Source organism: Nipponia nippon, unplaced genomic scaffold (genome assembly GCF_047370975.1).
Source record: "Nipponia nippon isolate SJK-2023a ecotype South Korea unplaced genomic scaffold, ASM4737097v1 scaffold_9, whole genome shotgun sequence".
NCBI lineage: Eukaryota > Metazoa > Chordata > Aves > Pelecaniformes > Threskiornithidae > Nipponia > Nipponia nippon.
Genome location: NW_028262413.1, coordinates 45,008,313 through 45,023,756, shown reverse-complemented (window position 1 = coordinate 45,023,756; position 15,444 = coordinate 45,008,313). Strand labels below are relative to the sequence as shown.

Here is a 15,444-nt window from a genome sequence, read left to right as displayed (position 1 = left end):
TACTTCCCTGGTATACTCTCACAGCCTCCAGAGATTTGCAGCTCCTAAGATAGAAATGGTATCTTTATAAGTCTTTGATTTTTCTTTCATTACTCCGCTAAAATTTCTCTTTAAACCCACATAAACTTTTTAACACTCACAATGCCTCATGATGAAGAATTCCATGGTTTTAACTACATGTTTTGTTAAATACCTCTTGCTTTATACTTCAAAACTCTCTTAAGACCTATGGGCATCCAAAAGTTCTTGCACTATTAGAGCTATGAAACGTCATTCCCTACTTACCTTCTCCACTTGAGTCATGATTTTATAAATTATCTCATCTAGAATAGCACTGTGTTGATTTAAAATATTAACACTCAAAACCAATTCAATATTCACTTTGCAATACACTCGTAAAAAGTATTCTTCAGGAATACTATAACACAGTAGTTTCCAGTTATATTTCATTTCATTCAACATTCATTTTTTAATATTCATTTTTTACCTTGAGGCAATTTCCCTCTATGCTGATCTCTCCATGTAATAATCCACTGGTTGCTCTCCCCTTCTAACAAAGCTCTGCAAAACACATAAAAAGGAATTCCATTAAAATATTGGGAAGAATAATCATAATATTTAACATTTATAAGTCTTAGAAACGGAAACAATTATCCTGCAGTTGGGTCAGATCCTGAGTGTTTTTCACATCCCATATTTTTATTACTGGGAATGAGAAATCCTTAGCATCTTCCAGACTCTTAGTTTGCAGAGTCCAGTTCATGAGAACAATGCAGTCGTCTTACAGTAGGTGACAGCAGCAGACACAGTACAGTTTTAGATCAAATCTTCCACATTAGCCAATGTAGTGCTTCCTGACATGGACAAGATCCCCTGATTTCCACTATGGAATCATACAAGCTATCAAATTTTTCCAGAATTCTGATCTTATAACAGAGTTAGGAGAAAACAAGGCCACACAAAACTTAACAGATATTCAGTAAAGCTTTCTCAGAGAAATACATGGAGATGTTTTACAAAGAAAAGGCAAAAATGAAAAAAAAAAAAGTTTGCAAGCAACTAGTCAGCAGCTTGCCTGCTGGTAATGTAGTACGAAAGGTGTTGTTGCAGTGTGATATATGAGGGAACGGTTACAGCTAGGATTTCTAAGTTCTTTCCTTTTCAAATGAAAATTGAAGGAAAGTGTTACTTCTACTGTTAAACACTGGCTAGTGCTGGAGGAAACAACTTACAGTATTAAAGGAACTATTCTTAGTTCCTATTCAATCGGAAATCAACACAACATATTTTACAACAAAGGACTAGGAAAATTCTTTGTGACAGAAACTGCTTGGTTTCTTTTAATGACATCTCTGTTTGTCCCCTCTGTTCCTCAGCCATCCATTCATTCTTTTTTGCAGTGACTAATAGCTTCTGTAGTTCCAGGAACCCAGCACTTCCACAGGACTATTGTGGCCAAGGCTTCCTCTTGCTGACCAACTAAGACCTCATGTTAGCTCAGCAGCAATTGATCAGAAATGGACAGGGCACCAATTTGCTTACCTTCACATTATGGAAATTATATCACTACAAGCAAATAGCAGAAGTAGGCAACAACCATTGATAATCTGCTTCATAATTTTGTCTACTACCTATTCTTGGTGTGCTGACGCACAGAATGGAGACTCTCGAGTTGCTCGTTCTATGCTGGTGACACACATTAGCTGTTCTTGGAGACATTATACCCAGCTGATTGCGTGAGAACACTGGCTATCCTTCCTTTACGCCAAACTTTGTTCCCTATGCAGCATGCGCGTACAAGGACCCCACTCCCTCAAGACCCATCTGACAGCAGCCATGGGCTTGTTCTATTCCTGCATAAGGTTACTACCCTACATTTTCTCCTTTCTACAGTGCTGGAAAATACTCCAGAGGTACATTTCCCACAGAGATTAGCACTACTGAGGGGCAAAACATTTTCAGGAGTAATTGCTCTGCGTAAAGAATATTCAAATAGGCACACAGCATACTTTTGTCCTCTCAGCGGGGGGGGGGGGGGGGGGGGGGGGGAGACTAAGTGCATTCCCTAGAATTACTCAACTGCTCTAAAAAAATAAAACACAATTGTTGGCTTCTTCCATATACTAAATACAAAAAGTAGATATTAGAGTGATCTTATTCAGTCCTAGAAGCTTTAGAGATGGTTATCCAGTAAGACTGAGTCTCGGAATTCCTCACAAATTATCTGGAAATCTTTGTATGCTTTCCTTCCCTCCTGCTGGCTACATGTTTGTACTGTCTGACATAAAATATGCCCAGCCATTTTAAAAAAAAAAAACCAAACAACTAAAAAAAACAAAAAAAACCACAACGGAAAAAAAAAAGCAGTTTGTCCCTTTTCTACTTTTGCAGGGCCACAAGTTACATTGTCCCCAAAAAAGTGCTCAACTGCAGCATTCTGGTGCAACAGCCTAGAACGTCTATGGCAAGTTCTTTCAATATGCAACGGAATGTTATAATCAGTACAGTAACTTTAGTGTTTTTATATTCACGTCTACTTGTGAGATACCAGTTTCATCATTTCCAGTTTTGGAAATGCCAGATGTTTTGCACTGATAACATAGAGCTGCAACATGAAAGTTGTCAAGAGTAAGGCTGGAGGATTACGATAGCCAAGGCTTCTGACTCCCTGGGGGGGGGAGTTGAAAGCAATTTGGGATTGTGGTATAAACACATTTCCTGGGCATGTCTGTCAAAATTAACACAGCAGGCATTTTAAATGTCACCTGTAGATTTCACACTTCATATAACTCATCCCTCATCCTTTTGGACATTTTATGCTTCTTTTGGTTTCTGACTGCCTCTTCAATAGGACAATGCTACATCAGCAAAGTATTATTAGTAAGGTTTTCTTTGCAATCATGGATTTGCCTAGATTCAGAAGAAAAGCCAGGTTAGAATTACTTAACACATTTACAGGTCACTTTTCCCCTTAAAACAGGCTCAGATGGACACCTTTACTTCTATTTTGTTAGTCAAAAAACCAAAGTAAAAGCAATTTATCTTCCTCCATGTTAAGAGAGGCTTTATAGGAATTAAATTACTTCAGCACATATAGAGAATGTTCCCAAGACCAAACATCTGATCTAATGAAGCTAGCGAGTGCCAAACAAATTGCTCCAATACACATGCGCTAGAGAAACTGGTGGTGACGTTGCAGAAGCATAACAAGGAACTGGCAATGAAAGCGTTAACCATGACGAAGGAAACTAGGAATGTGGGTAGTTTGACTAAGGATTTCTGGCTGCTGTTAAAACAACAGTTGTTCAGTTGCTGCAGCAACCTATGAAGTCACTAAAAATAAGTTCCAAGCAGTAACTGTATATGGCAAAGGGCAACAGCACACAGAAAAGCTGGATCTGAAATATTACTACTGACAATACGTTGTATTTGAAAGTGAAAGGCAAAGCTTCATGAGACCTCTATAAAACTGGACAGTGAATCAGTGTTTTACTCTACACAGTTCATAATACGTATGTGTTCAAGCTTATCAGATAAACAAGAAAATGTTAAACTGACTTTGGCTTAATAAACTAGCAGGAGAAACTGTAGCGTAAAGTACTGAGCACTGGCGTGGAAGCCAGCAAACTCAGATTATGTTCCTCAGTTTGACCATGGCTTCAGTTTATGCAAGTCATTTTGCTTCTCTGTTCCTTTGCATCCTTTCCTAATATTAATCATTTAAACTATAACCCCTTCATGGTGAGGACTGCTTTTAAACTTAAACTGCCTGAAGAATAGGGTGTTAATCTCAGCTGTATGAACTCTTTAAGTATTGACAGTAATAACAAAAAACATTCCTCCGAGCAGCACTCTTCTAAAAAATAACCGTGTCAGCGACTTCCTGGAAATCAGATCCCAAATGGCATACACACACGTTGTGTTAATGCTTAGTTTAAGTGGTGCCAGAAAATATATTCCAACTGCACCTTTAACTCATCTCATTATTAATGTCATTTATCTAAAGTTAGCAGCAACATGCTAGTCAGCCTGAAGCCCCGCAGTGTGCTGCATGACAACAGAAATAACTACTCCATGAAAGCAGGTGGATGAGATAAACCGGTTGGGGTGGGGAGAGAGAAGTTGCCAAAACCAGAAGGATGCAGTGCAAATGTTATCATGGGCATTCAAAACAGCAATGACTTTGTTTCAACTACAGAAACCCAAAATCTCAGACAGGGGCATTTAGCCAGCAGGCTGTAAAAATTCATCCTCTCTATCCTGGGTATTTGGGAAGGAGTTATAAAAAAAACCCTCTCCAGGAAGTGGAATGGAGGAAGCATTTTTAGGGGTAAACGCCACTCCACATCTTTTTTCCATCACGGGATGGGAGGACAGGGACTGTGTGAATAACAGCGGGTAGCTGACTGCATGTTAAATTCCCTGGGTATAGAAAACTTGGAAAGTTCTCAAAATAAAACAAATACAGGAATAGGACATACTGGATAGTACAAGTTGTAAACAGGAAATAATGAAAAGGACTGAAAAAGCTGTGGTGAGTAGCTGAGGAGGCCTTAATGCTCATGATGATTTCTTGAGAAGAAGGTGTGGGGAGGGGAGGGTCGGAAGAAGTGTTGATGGAGGAAACCAACTGAAGGAGGATTGGAAAGTATGCTTGACAAGTGTATTAAGAGATCCTGACAATGACCATGACAAAAAAAGAAAGGGAGGGGAAAAAAAACAAGAAAAAAAAAAAAGCGCTTTGTGGCCTCCACTGCTTCAGAATGCAGGGTGGTAACCTAGAACAGAACATTTGCATAACACTAGGATTTCAAAGTAAAATCTTTTACCCTTCAACAACAACATATTTTAGAGAGGGCAGAAAAACTACTTAACCTACGGCAGAGGCTATGGGCAGCCTCTGCTATTTAAAGAGAAGCTTCTGATAGCCGAGGAGAAAGGCTTGATAGTAATTCTGATCCTAGGCAGATTTTCTCTCTCCTTTTAAAATGAAGAGTCTTACACAGTGAATAATTCACCACTTCTCTCTGGAAATAAAACCTAAGCATAGTCTAAGTAGTTGTGGTTTTGCAGGGTTCCAAGAACACAGACCAAAACTGCAAGACACTTGATGTTTACTTCAACATAGGTGAAAAAGGATTGGGAACGAAGATTCCCATGAGGTATAACTTCGTAAAGCCACCTAAGACCTGCATTTCACTTCCTGAGCGAGCCTCAGATCCCAGAGCAGGAAGGGTGAGCAGAATCAGAGAGGAAGTACACTTCGTCCTTGGGGAAGGGTGTTCCTTGCAAGAGTGTTCTTCTTCCCAGTCCAGGAGCAATGTTGACTAACGGAAACAACTGGCTTTAAAACTAAAACTGTAGGAGTTTTGTAAAACAAAGAGAAAATACAGGGTGGGAGGTACAAAGAAAGCTCCAAGAAGTAGACCACATACCACACCCTTAACCTATAATGCCGGGAGAGGAGGGGGCAAGGCCCTCATGGAAACCTGTCAATGGAAAGTTCAGGATGTTGAACGAAGTATGAATAGGTGCCTTTCCTTTCCAGTATGCATAAGCAAGGGTATATGCCAGCATCCTTTGTGAAAACAAACTGAAGCTGGCTTCAGATGCCCTGATTACCACAGATGAAAAGACCTGGGAGAGGAACAGGATTTGAAATGAGCAGTCCAGAATTCTGCTACTAAACAGGTTACTAAGTGGATCCATACGGATTCCCTCCCACAGCAGTGTTGATAAAGGCATACAGGAGGGAAGGCATTATTTTCTTAAGTGAAGGGAGAATAAGAAGAAAAGAGGAATAGGTAAAACTGCATAAACGTAAAAACACAAATCAAAACAATTACTTTTCAGCAGCATTAGATAGCCTGTTTTCTGATCTGTAGCAAGGCCCATTTCTCTGTTTTCATCTGTAGATCTTTTTCAGTAGGTAGATGCTCATTTGTCCACTGAAGTTTGCCTTGCCAAAGCAATCAGCAATGCAAGTTACTACAAGAAACACTACAGGTTAAGGAGGCTTCTTAACTGGACAACACACACATGCTGCAGGTGATTCTGAATTGTTCTCCTTTCGTTAAGGAGGGCAGGGAATCGTTAGACAAACCAGTAATACTCAGATAATCAGTGATACGACCTGTGGAGGAGCTCCGGAATTTAATGGGCTCATGAGGTTTTACAGAGCTGAAGCACTGACGGTTCACTTATTAACTAAGAGCGTGTCCAAACAACTAAATATCTGGGCATTATCGTTACTACTTCTGGATAAATACTAATCATCAAAACAATTCTGATAGTTCTGTTATTGTGAAAGTGCTAATCCCATTTTGCAGATGAATAAACAGAGGGAGAAAGTTTAAGTGACAACAGTAAAAGTCAACATCAGAGCTAAGATTAAATTTAGAAGAATCATATGTTTTAGCAAAGTTAACAGAATTAATGCACACAGATAAGGATCACAATTGGCTACCATTTCCACAGTTTCTCTTCTAGTAATGCTCCAGACAGTACTGGCTTTCCAAGGATCACAGGGATCCCACTCCACCAACAAACATCCAGGTGCTGTTGCTCGCCAGTTGACTGCAAATTACTTGTCCCACATACAGCTCATGATTTCACCTTGTCCAGATGCCAGCCTTGGTCTGTACCTCATAGCACACAATACTCAAGGCATCTTGAACAGACCATTTTCGCTCTTTGATGGACTACAAACATCCTTTGCTCACTCGTCTGTTATCAAGCTACTTAGAAGTTACTCTTTCAAGCTTCTCATATTTTCAGTTATGCAACTACAATTAAATTTCATATTCACCAGTGGATTGCTTTAGTAGACACATTTCACCTGTAATTCAGCTGGTGCCGTCTTTATCCAGGCTTAGATGCTTATTGGTTCATAGCGATGTTACACACTTAGGACACAGCATTAACGCTTTAGGACACAGAAGCATATATCATATATAACTGGTAATACCAGTGTCTGTTTTGCAGGTTGAATATGAATAACGCACACAATATAGATGAGCTAATGACTGAGGCATACTCCTTAAAAAGAATACGAAAGCAGGCTGACATTTAAAATTTTGCAGATTATTAGTTTGCTCAATAAGAATTGTACTTCTCTGTATTTGAAGATCAATATCTAATGAAATGTATTGAAAATATTGTGCTAGTTGTAGAAAAAAAAAAACATGATCTTTATAATAAAGTAGTATCTTCCTTCAGTTCATAGGTTTTGCTTTGTTCTTTATTTTCCCTTTTAAATCACTTTTATGCCATGTGCCAACTGATACATCATGATTCTCTGGACAGGAGAATTACTCTGGCTTTTCAACCCCAGAGCTAAGTGGCTAGAGAGATACACAGTACTGAAGATTCATTAGCAGAAATGTTGTTTGCTCACACTTGATCCAAACATGTTTCCATCACAAACCAAGGATGGAGAAAGCCAGGATTTACTCAGACAGACTTTTCTGTTATCTTCACACTATCCCAACTACTGAAACAAGAATGGGGAACTCACTAGTTTTATATCGATGCTGCAGGTGGACACTAACCAACACATTTAAACAATGAAATGTGCCATATAAGTTGGCAGACAGCAGCTGTAGTACCTCATGTTTAACTGATTGCAGTTTAGGGATACTGGCTCCTCAGCTTGTAATCAAATATTGCGTCAGAAATCCACATCAATTTGATATCAACTTGGCCAGGACCAAGAAGGTTTCTTACATATCGCTCCATTTGTACAAAGTTAATAGGATTCCTATGGATTATATTGGCTTCTCTAACATGTTGTTCTGGGGACAGAGGAACAGAATGAATTACTACCAGAGATAGTTTTGGTCAAGTGATCAAATTCCAGTCACCTCTGCCCACTGGTAATGCTTATCAGTGTTACTAATGAATAACGGTATTTTACTATTCTTACAGTTTTCCCGGAGATCTAAGGCAGCTCCACATGTATTAGCAGCCTTCTGAAGGGGTGTTATCTTCCTTTCACAGGCAGCACAGTCAAGCACAGAATGGCATGGTGACCCATGTCAGAACAAGCCAACAGGGAGCTAAAAACTGCTATCAGGGATCCGTTCACTCTATTCTAACAAAACTGCAATACATACAAGGAGTCTTGATCTGAGACTCTAAAAGTAGCTGTCTGTATTTTAAATGCTGGGAAGAAGATGAACGGGGCTCCCGTATCTATAAAGAGGGATTTAAATTATCCTCCGATTAGGCAACTGAGTGTGACCACAATTCTTACCTGTAGGTTTCAATTTCAAGGATGAGGCCTGCTTTCACCTGCAGTAGTTCTTGGTAGTCCTTCAGGTAATCTGTGATTGACATGGTCAGGAACTGCTTTTCTTCTTCTAGGGCGTCGATTATCCTCTAAACAGAAATATTGATTTTTTAGTTTTGAACTAATATAAAAATCTATACATTTGAATGCCTAATAACGTAAAACTTTTAATTAAAAAAAAAAATCTGAGAGAACAATAAACCAATATGTTCCATCACTTCAAAAACCAGAACAAATCAGCTCTATGACCTCACCATATACAATCTGAAATACATTGTTACTGAAGCAGAGTTTTATGCTAAGATTTCATTTTATGCCTTACTAAGCTAGTTAAATATTTCAGTAAAACTCATTCAGGTGCCCTATGCAAAAGTTAAAGTACACATAGCAAGGAAAATACACTCCTTTATAAATGTGACTTAAATGTGACTCATTTTGTCATTTTAAGAGCATAGATGTACATGCTTAAATCACACTTAAGATCAGGAATTTCGGCGATTGCTTTGCCACGAGAACCTGGCCTATTTCTCTTTATCAGTATTTTCAGTTCCGTAGACATGTGCGTCCAAATCAGTTTTTGGATTCTAACATCTGGAGATACTCATAGTGCCTAGAAGGTGAAGGATGAACCTCCAGCGGTTCCTTCGAGCCAAGTTTTCTACAGTATTTGGACACCTGCTTCGTAGTCCACCCAACTTTGTCCTAACTGCTACTCAGAAGACATACAAGGGATTGCTCATTTTCATCTTGATAGCTAAATATAACTTTGTACCTTCGGGGGGCGGGGGGGGGGGGTGTATAGGAGGAGTGTAGTTTATATGACACCCACAAATGACTTGAGAGCAGGAGCACTGATGAGATAGTAGGTAAAGCTTGCCCACCTTTATTTAACAAGTTTTAGAAATGGAGAAAGGGACTGATGAGCAGAAAAATACCAAAGTCCAAAACGATCTGAATTTGAACATACTCCGAAATACTAAATGGAAGATTAACTACTGAATAACCACACACAACAGAAAAAGCAATGAAGACTTGTGCAACAGAACATTAAGATGTGATTTAGACGAAGATAACTGACTGTCATGCTCTTGAAAAGAACATCACAGAAAGCAAGTGCTTTAATCACTGGTGTTACCTCTCACGTGAGGGGCAAATTGCCATGTTCCAGAAAACAAGCCCTCCCCTGATAACTGAGAGGAGCTTGTTCAGTACAGACTCAGAACTAAAAGTATCAGTATTAGCTGTTCAGTACGGTTCTTAATGGTTTCCTCACTGTGGATAGAATCTGCTAACCCAGATCAATCCTCCTCAGCCAGCAGATTGATGCTAACCGAAATGCTATAGATTACACTTTGTACTGGGGGCTGGCAAGACAGAAATTAAATCTCAGCAAAGGCCCAATTCTATTTTGTTCACATCACTCTGCACTATGCAAGAACCCTGAACTGTCATTTACAGAGCAATATCTCATACACGCGTACAACACTGAACAGGAGTTCATGACCGCCTATTTTAGATTGCATCCTAACAAATGCTTTGCAATACAAACTGGAAAATCAAGACACTGACAGTCTAGTTTTAAAAATTTCAAAATACATCATTTCTATACAGCAAGGGTTCAAGTATCACAGTATGAGCAATAGCATAAAAATTAAGATACAGCAGGGGACTCCCCAGGTCAGTTACTGCCAGCCTGATATGCTAGGCAGAAGTAAGGTTTAAGAACTAAGAATATAAAGTGCTGGCATTTCAAATATTAATAGTTTTTTGGGTGTTTTGGGTTTTTTTAAGTAAAATTAAAAAGCAAGCTTTATGAAGGAAGCTGCCTGTATCTTCATATACGTGTGGGTACATCTCTCTATATAACATATGTTCGTCTATTTCTTTGTTTGCAGCTGTTGTTAAATGATTACACTGATGTTTTCTTTGACATGACAAACCTTGCCTACAGACTTCAGTGTACCTTAAAACACCCTTTTTATGGCAGAAGACAAGTCATATCTGCGTATCTGAAAAAGCACTCTCAACCATCCAACAGCCTCACCCAGACGGCAGCGGAGGTAACATCCTGTATGGTCACGCTCAGCGGCAAGCAGAACCACTGACCTTTAGCGGCTCTGAGGCAACAGTCCTGTTCAAGAACTGACACAATGGAAAATCCCAAGACGAGAAGGGAAGGAAAGTGCCAGGCCCTGCCTGCTTTTAAAAGGAAGAGGCTATCAAGCAAGAATGGACAGGGTGTTGACAGAACCAGAGGAGTCAGCAAAAGGAGCAAAAGGCAAGAAAGACTGGATCTCGAGGGGACCAACTCCTAAAGGTGGTAAGAGCTCTGATACAAAACATGAAGCGATTCAGGTGTTCGTTGCCTTCCTGATTAAACATAGAGACTAACCTATACATGTGCATGCATATGTTAAAAAGAGCTTCATAACGCACAGGTCTTGCTCCAGTCCCAGTAGACTCCGTACAGGGAACCTGTACACTGGACTACAGTGTGCAGAGCTCTGAGAGGCTGGGGATATTCACACCTGTCTGAAGACATAGGAACTTCAGTCCCTCACCCCCAAGTTCTGTAGTCTGCGTTTGAAAAGCCACCTAGATTCTACCCACTGGATTTGGAGAGCACTCAGGATCCATAAGTTTACGTTAATGATTACCATAAGGGGCTACATAACTCAGCCAGCTGTGTAATGGTTCCAAAGGAATTCATTCCAAGAGCAGCAGACATTGTGTAGACTGGATGGCAGACAGCCACTCACCTAGCCCTCCCGTCGCTGATGCTTAAACATAATGCAGAGGACAACGGGTCCGAAGACCTGTTTCCAAGCATGCCAAAAAAGTACATAAACCACTTTCGCAAAGTTCAGGAGATCGCAAGCTGACGAACTTCTGTTTTGCAAAAGGTAACCTGTATTGTTGCAGCTGTGTTTCCTTCGCACAGGACTTTCTTGGAAAGCTTTGTTTCTCAACCACATCAAACCCATGCCCCCCCAAATCCCAGTGATGTCCTGCTAGAACTGAGTAACTGAACAGAAGCGATTTTCTCACCCTTCAGATGTTCCTTTCCAGGCAGCAGTGGGAAATTTTAGAAGGGCAGTAGGGGGAAAAGAATTTATTTGGATTGTCCAAGCTGCACCTATTCAGGGAATAAAGAGAGGTTTCCAGGCTCCAGCCCTTTCCATCTGGTACTATTTACCAATCCCATAGCTCATTCAGTGGCTCAGCAGGGGAGGAACTGACACTTTGCGCTTAGCTGGCCAGAAAGTGGTACACAAAAAAATGCACATGACATATTGATCCTGTATGTTCATTTGACAAGATGTTTTCTTCTTCTCTGGAGCTCACAACACCGACGCAGGAACCGATCCTAAACCCACCGCATTAGTGAAAAATATCTGCCTCTCTTCAAAGCAGCAGGATGAGCCACGGCCATTTTTACATCCAAAAAATACAGGGCTTTCTCAAATCACTGGGATTTTTTGCCTAAGTATTGTTACAGCACACAGCTAAAACTATGGAAGTAAGAGACCTACTGAGTTCATCCCTTTAGCACCCAGGACCAGTGAAAATTTTCCAAAGAGCGTATGATTTACAGCTTGCCCGGTTCAGCTAAATTATAACTCCAAATACGTATTTCTATTTAACATTGCTGAAAGCTTTAGCGAGGATAAGGACAGTGCGGGAGGCAAAGATGGACATATAAGGCGACTGGATGATATATGGAAAATATGAATAAATCTAATTGCCATTGCAGCCGCAATGAACAATAATCACTTGACTTAAATCTCTGCATACATATCATTTCTATGTGACACTTTCCAATAAATAAGCATGGAATAGATGCTCTTTAAAGAGTAGTTTAAAGTCCACACTGAACATACTTTCACCAATAAAAGAAACAATGAGGGAGGAAAAAAAAGCTTTGCTCACACGAACAAAACCTGAAACAGCTGCTTCTATACATTCTATCATTTTTCTTCCTGGATGTGAGCAAAAGATATTTTATTTCTCACCTACAGTAGACTGGCTGCTGGAAAAGGCCCTTCTCGTTAGAAACCAAACATTTTAAATATGAAACCATCCAGAAGTTACAAACCTTATAAGACCATTTTCACCAGAATTGAAATATTATCTAGATACACATTCAAAGATCAGACAGCTCACGTGTTTTCAGGTTGGCTATCAAAGCACTTTTTTCTTCTTGTGTTACTAAGATTTGAAGCTATTGCTCCTGTCAAATCCAAAGCACGCCAAACGCTTGTGAGAGTAAAAGAGAAGTTTGTTATCTTGGTATCAAAATAATCCATCGCTGAGGACGGAAGCAGGACAGTGCGAGGGCATGCATTGATTTTGCTTATCTGACTTTGGCAATGGCTTGCTCTGTCTCCCCTTGCTCTTCTGAATAAAATTCTTTAAAAATACAGCCAGATACAGAGACGACAGACTGGTATAAAACCCCCTTGCTGAGGTGAAAGGAGAGAGAGGTATCTGAACACGCCCACTCTAACTGGCTTTAGAGAAAAACTTGTAGCATGGATAGTGAGCTGTACAAAATGCTCTTATTAAAATAACGCCATATTTAAAGGTTTTCAGTTTGAGCAATGATGACTGAAGATCAATGACGTTTTCATTAGAAATCCCTAATAATAAATACAGACAGCGAGGAGGACGTATTTTGGAAATCGAAGTAACTTTAAATATTAGTAGGCTTATGTACATTTATATAAACTTATACACCTTAAAAAGCAGGGGGAAAAGGGGCTTTTTTTTCTTCTTTATATTTTCACCTGGCTTTGACTGATGGATAGATGTAATTAATGAGGGATTTACATATAACACGTTCTTCTAAAGCTTTGGAAATGTTTACAAACATGATTAGAAGAATGAATTGTCCTGTCAAAAATGAAAATAAAGTTGTTCTAAAAGTTAAAAGCCTTTCTGATTACTTCTTACATACCTAACCTGCCTCAGTTCACAGCATCTGCAAACTATGCAACTTACAAACAACCTAGCAACGTACAAAAACCAGACACGCAGCAACAGGCCCCAGTCCTTTCCCAACTGCCAGCATCTCCATAATCTGCCACGGCTGATGGGCACAATGCGATCATTAGCACGCGGGGTTCAGACAAACACCGAGCTCCAGCAGAGTGTTAATAAAAGGTCTAACGATGAACAAAAGAAATGTTGCCCTCAGGAAATCGACGGATGGTCTGGATGATCTAATACGTGTTCTCCACTCTAAACTGGATGAACTGATATTTTGCTGTTGTGGCATTTGCTGATCTGTCCACACGCACAGGGTGATTACACATCGTTACACCGAACGTTATTCTGACAGCAAGCAAATTCTCAGCTTCAGACGCTATAACCCTCTGTTTAACACCACCAAACAGCCGCCTCGAGCAGATACCAGTCACCTACTTCGTTAAAGTTTTATTTCAAGAAATTCCCACTCTGCTCGCTGCCTGTAGCACAGCAACGAGTCTTCCTGCCTTTAAACAACTAAGACCAACAAGCATCTCTCTAGGCTCAGGGTGCACAGCAGCGTGTGTAAAGCAGGAAGAAAATTCAGATAATTTCTCTGATCAGGACAGGTCAACCTCAAGTTTCAGGCTTAGAGGAGAAGCTTTGTGTCCCACCGCACGGGGCCTGGGTTCGCCTGCTCCCAGGGACTGCCCCATGTCCCGTCCGCTCACGCCAAGCCGAGCAGGAGCCCTGGCAAGCCCGTGCGCCAGCTCCACGCTCCTGGGTACTTGCCGAGGGCGGGTTGGGAAGGGAGCACCTGGCACCAGGAAGATGTCCTCGGGGTCACCGTCTCCCTTTTGATCCCCACCCTTCGCACCCGGCTCTCCCCAGACGGCGCAGCGGCTCTCAGAGGGACTCCCTGCCCTGCTCAGAGAAGGGCTCAGCAGCAACAGACTCTTGCTGGGCCGCCTCCTCTTCCAGCCTGGGGAAACCCTACCGCAGGGAGGCCAAGCGGGGCGAGAAAGCCCCGGCTCACGCAGTCAGAGGGAGCCTTCAGAGGGGTCTAGGCACTGCCCGCAGCAGAGGGAGCAGGAGGGATGGAGTTCGCCTATGAGAGCGGTAGTGGGAATTGGGGCTCACATCTCACCATGGGCCAGAACTGAAGGGAAAAAGGGAGTGGAGGGTGGAAGGAGACTGGGAGGAGCACCGAGGCAAGCAGCGGAGGGCGGGAGGAACGGCACGGCACGGCTAGCGAGGCCCGGGGGAGGCCGGGGGAGGCCCGGGGGCAACGCACCTGGTACTCCTCCACCTCGGCGCCGTGGCGGTCCTGCAAGGCGAGCAGCTCCTGCTCCAGCCGCTCCCGGAGCCCGCACAGCTCCTGGCCTTGGCGGTGGAGGTCCTCCAGGTGCTGGCGGCACTGCCGGCTCTCCTCCCGCAGCAGCTCCAGGTTCTCCCGGCTCCGCTGCGCCTCCTGCTCCTGCAGCACCTGGATCTGCTCCTGGTAGCGCAGCAGGGTCTCCCGGCAGCTCTGGCTGAGCAGCATCTCGTAGGTCTCCTCCAGCTCCTCCAGGCTCAGCCCGGCCAAGGGGGGCGGCAAGGCGGCCAGGTCCATCCGCAGCTCCCGCACCTCCACCGCCTCCCGCCGCTGCCGCTCCGCCAGGTGCCCGTGCTCGGCCCGCAGCTGCAGCAGCAGCTCCTCCAGGGCCACGCACTCGCCCCGCAGCCGCTCCAGCAGCTCCCGCTGCCCGGCCAGCTCGGGCTCCAGCCGCCGCCGCATCGCCAGCACCTCGGCGCCCAGCAGCTGCAGCTGCTCCAGCTCCCGCCGCAGCCCGTCCCGCTCCAGCTCCGCTTCCAGCTTCGCCCGAGTCAGCTCCTCCAGCTGCATCCGCAGCCAGGCCAGCTCCTGCTCGGGCACCCGGAGCCCGATCAGCTCCTGCTCCCGCAGCTCCGCCAGCTCCCGCGCCAGAAAGCGGTTCTCCTCCTCCAACTCCCGCACGCGGGACACGAAGACCCGCAGCCGGGAGTTGAGCTCCTGCAGCTCCCTCTTCTCGTCCCATCCCGCTTCCCAGCGCCGCCACATCTTGCCCGGGACGCGGGGTCGGGGCCGCGGTGGCCCCCGGGCTACCGGCGCTGCGCAGCTCCCGCTCGCCGCGGGGCTCTGCCCGCCGCCGCCCTCGGGGCGCTGC

General features: G+C 43.1%; 1 protein-coding gene across 1 annotated transcript in view; it reads right to left on the bottom strand.

Annotated features, from left to right (window-relative positions):
* Positions 1-15,444, bottom strand: part of SYNM (synemin) — a 24,035-nt gene extending 8,591 nt beyond the window's left edge. Inside the window, exons 1-3 of the mRNA XM_009470232.2 lie at positions 14,553-15,444; positions 8,255-8,379; positions 488-561 (exon numbers count right to left, since the gene is read on the bottom strand). Coding sequence (XP_009468507.2) covers positions 488-561; positions 8,255-8,379; positions 14,553-15,338 — 985 coding nt within the window. The 5' untranslated portion in view covers positions 15,339-15,444. The remainder of the gene's footprint in view (positions 1-487; positions 562-8,254; positions 8,380-14,552) is intronic.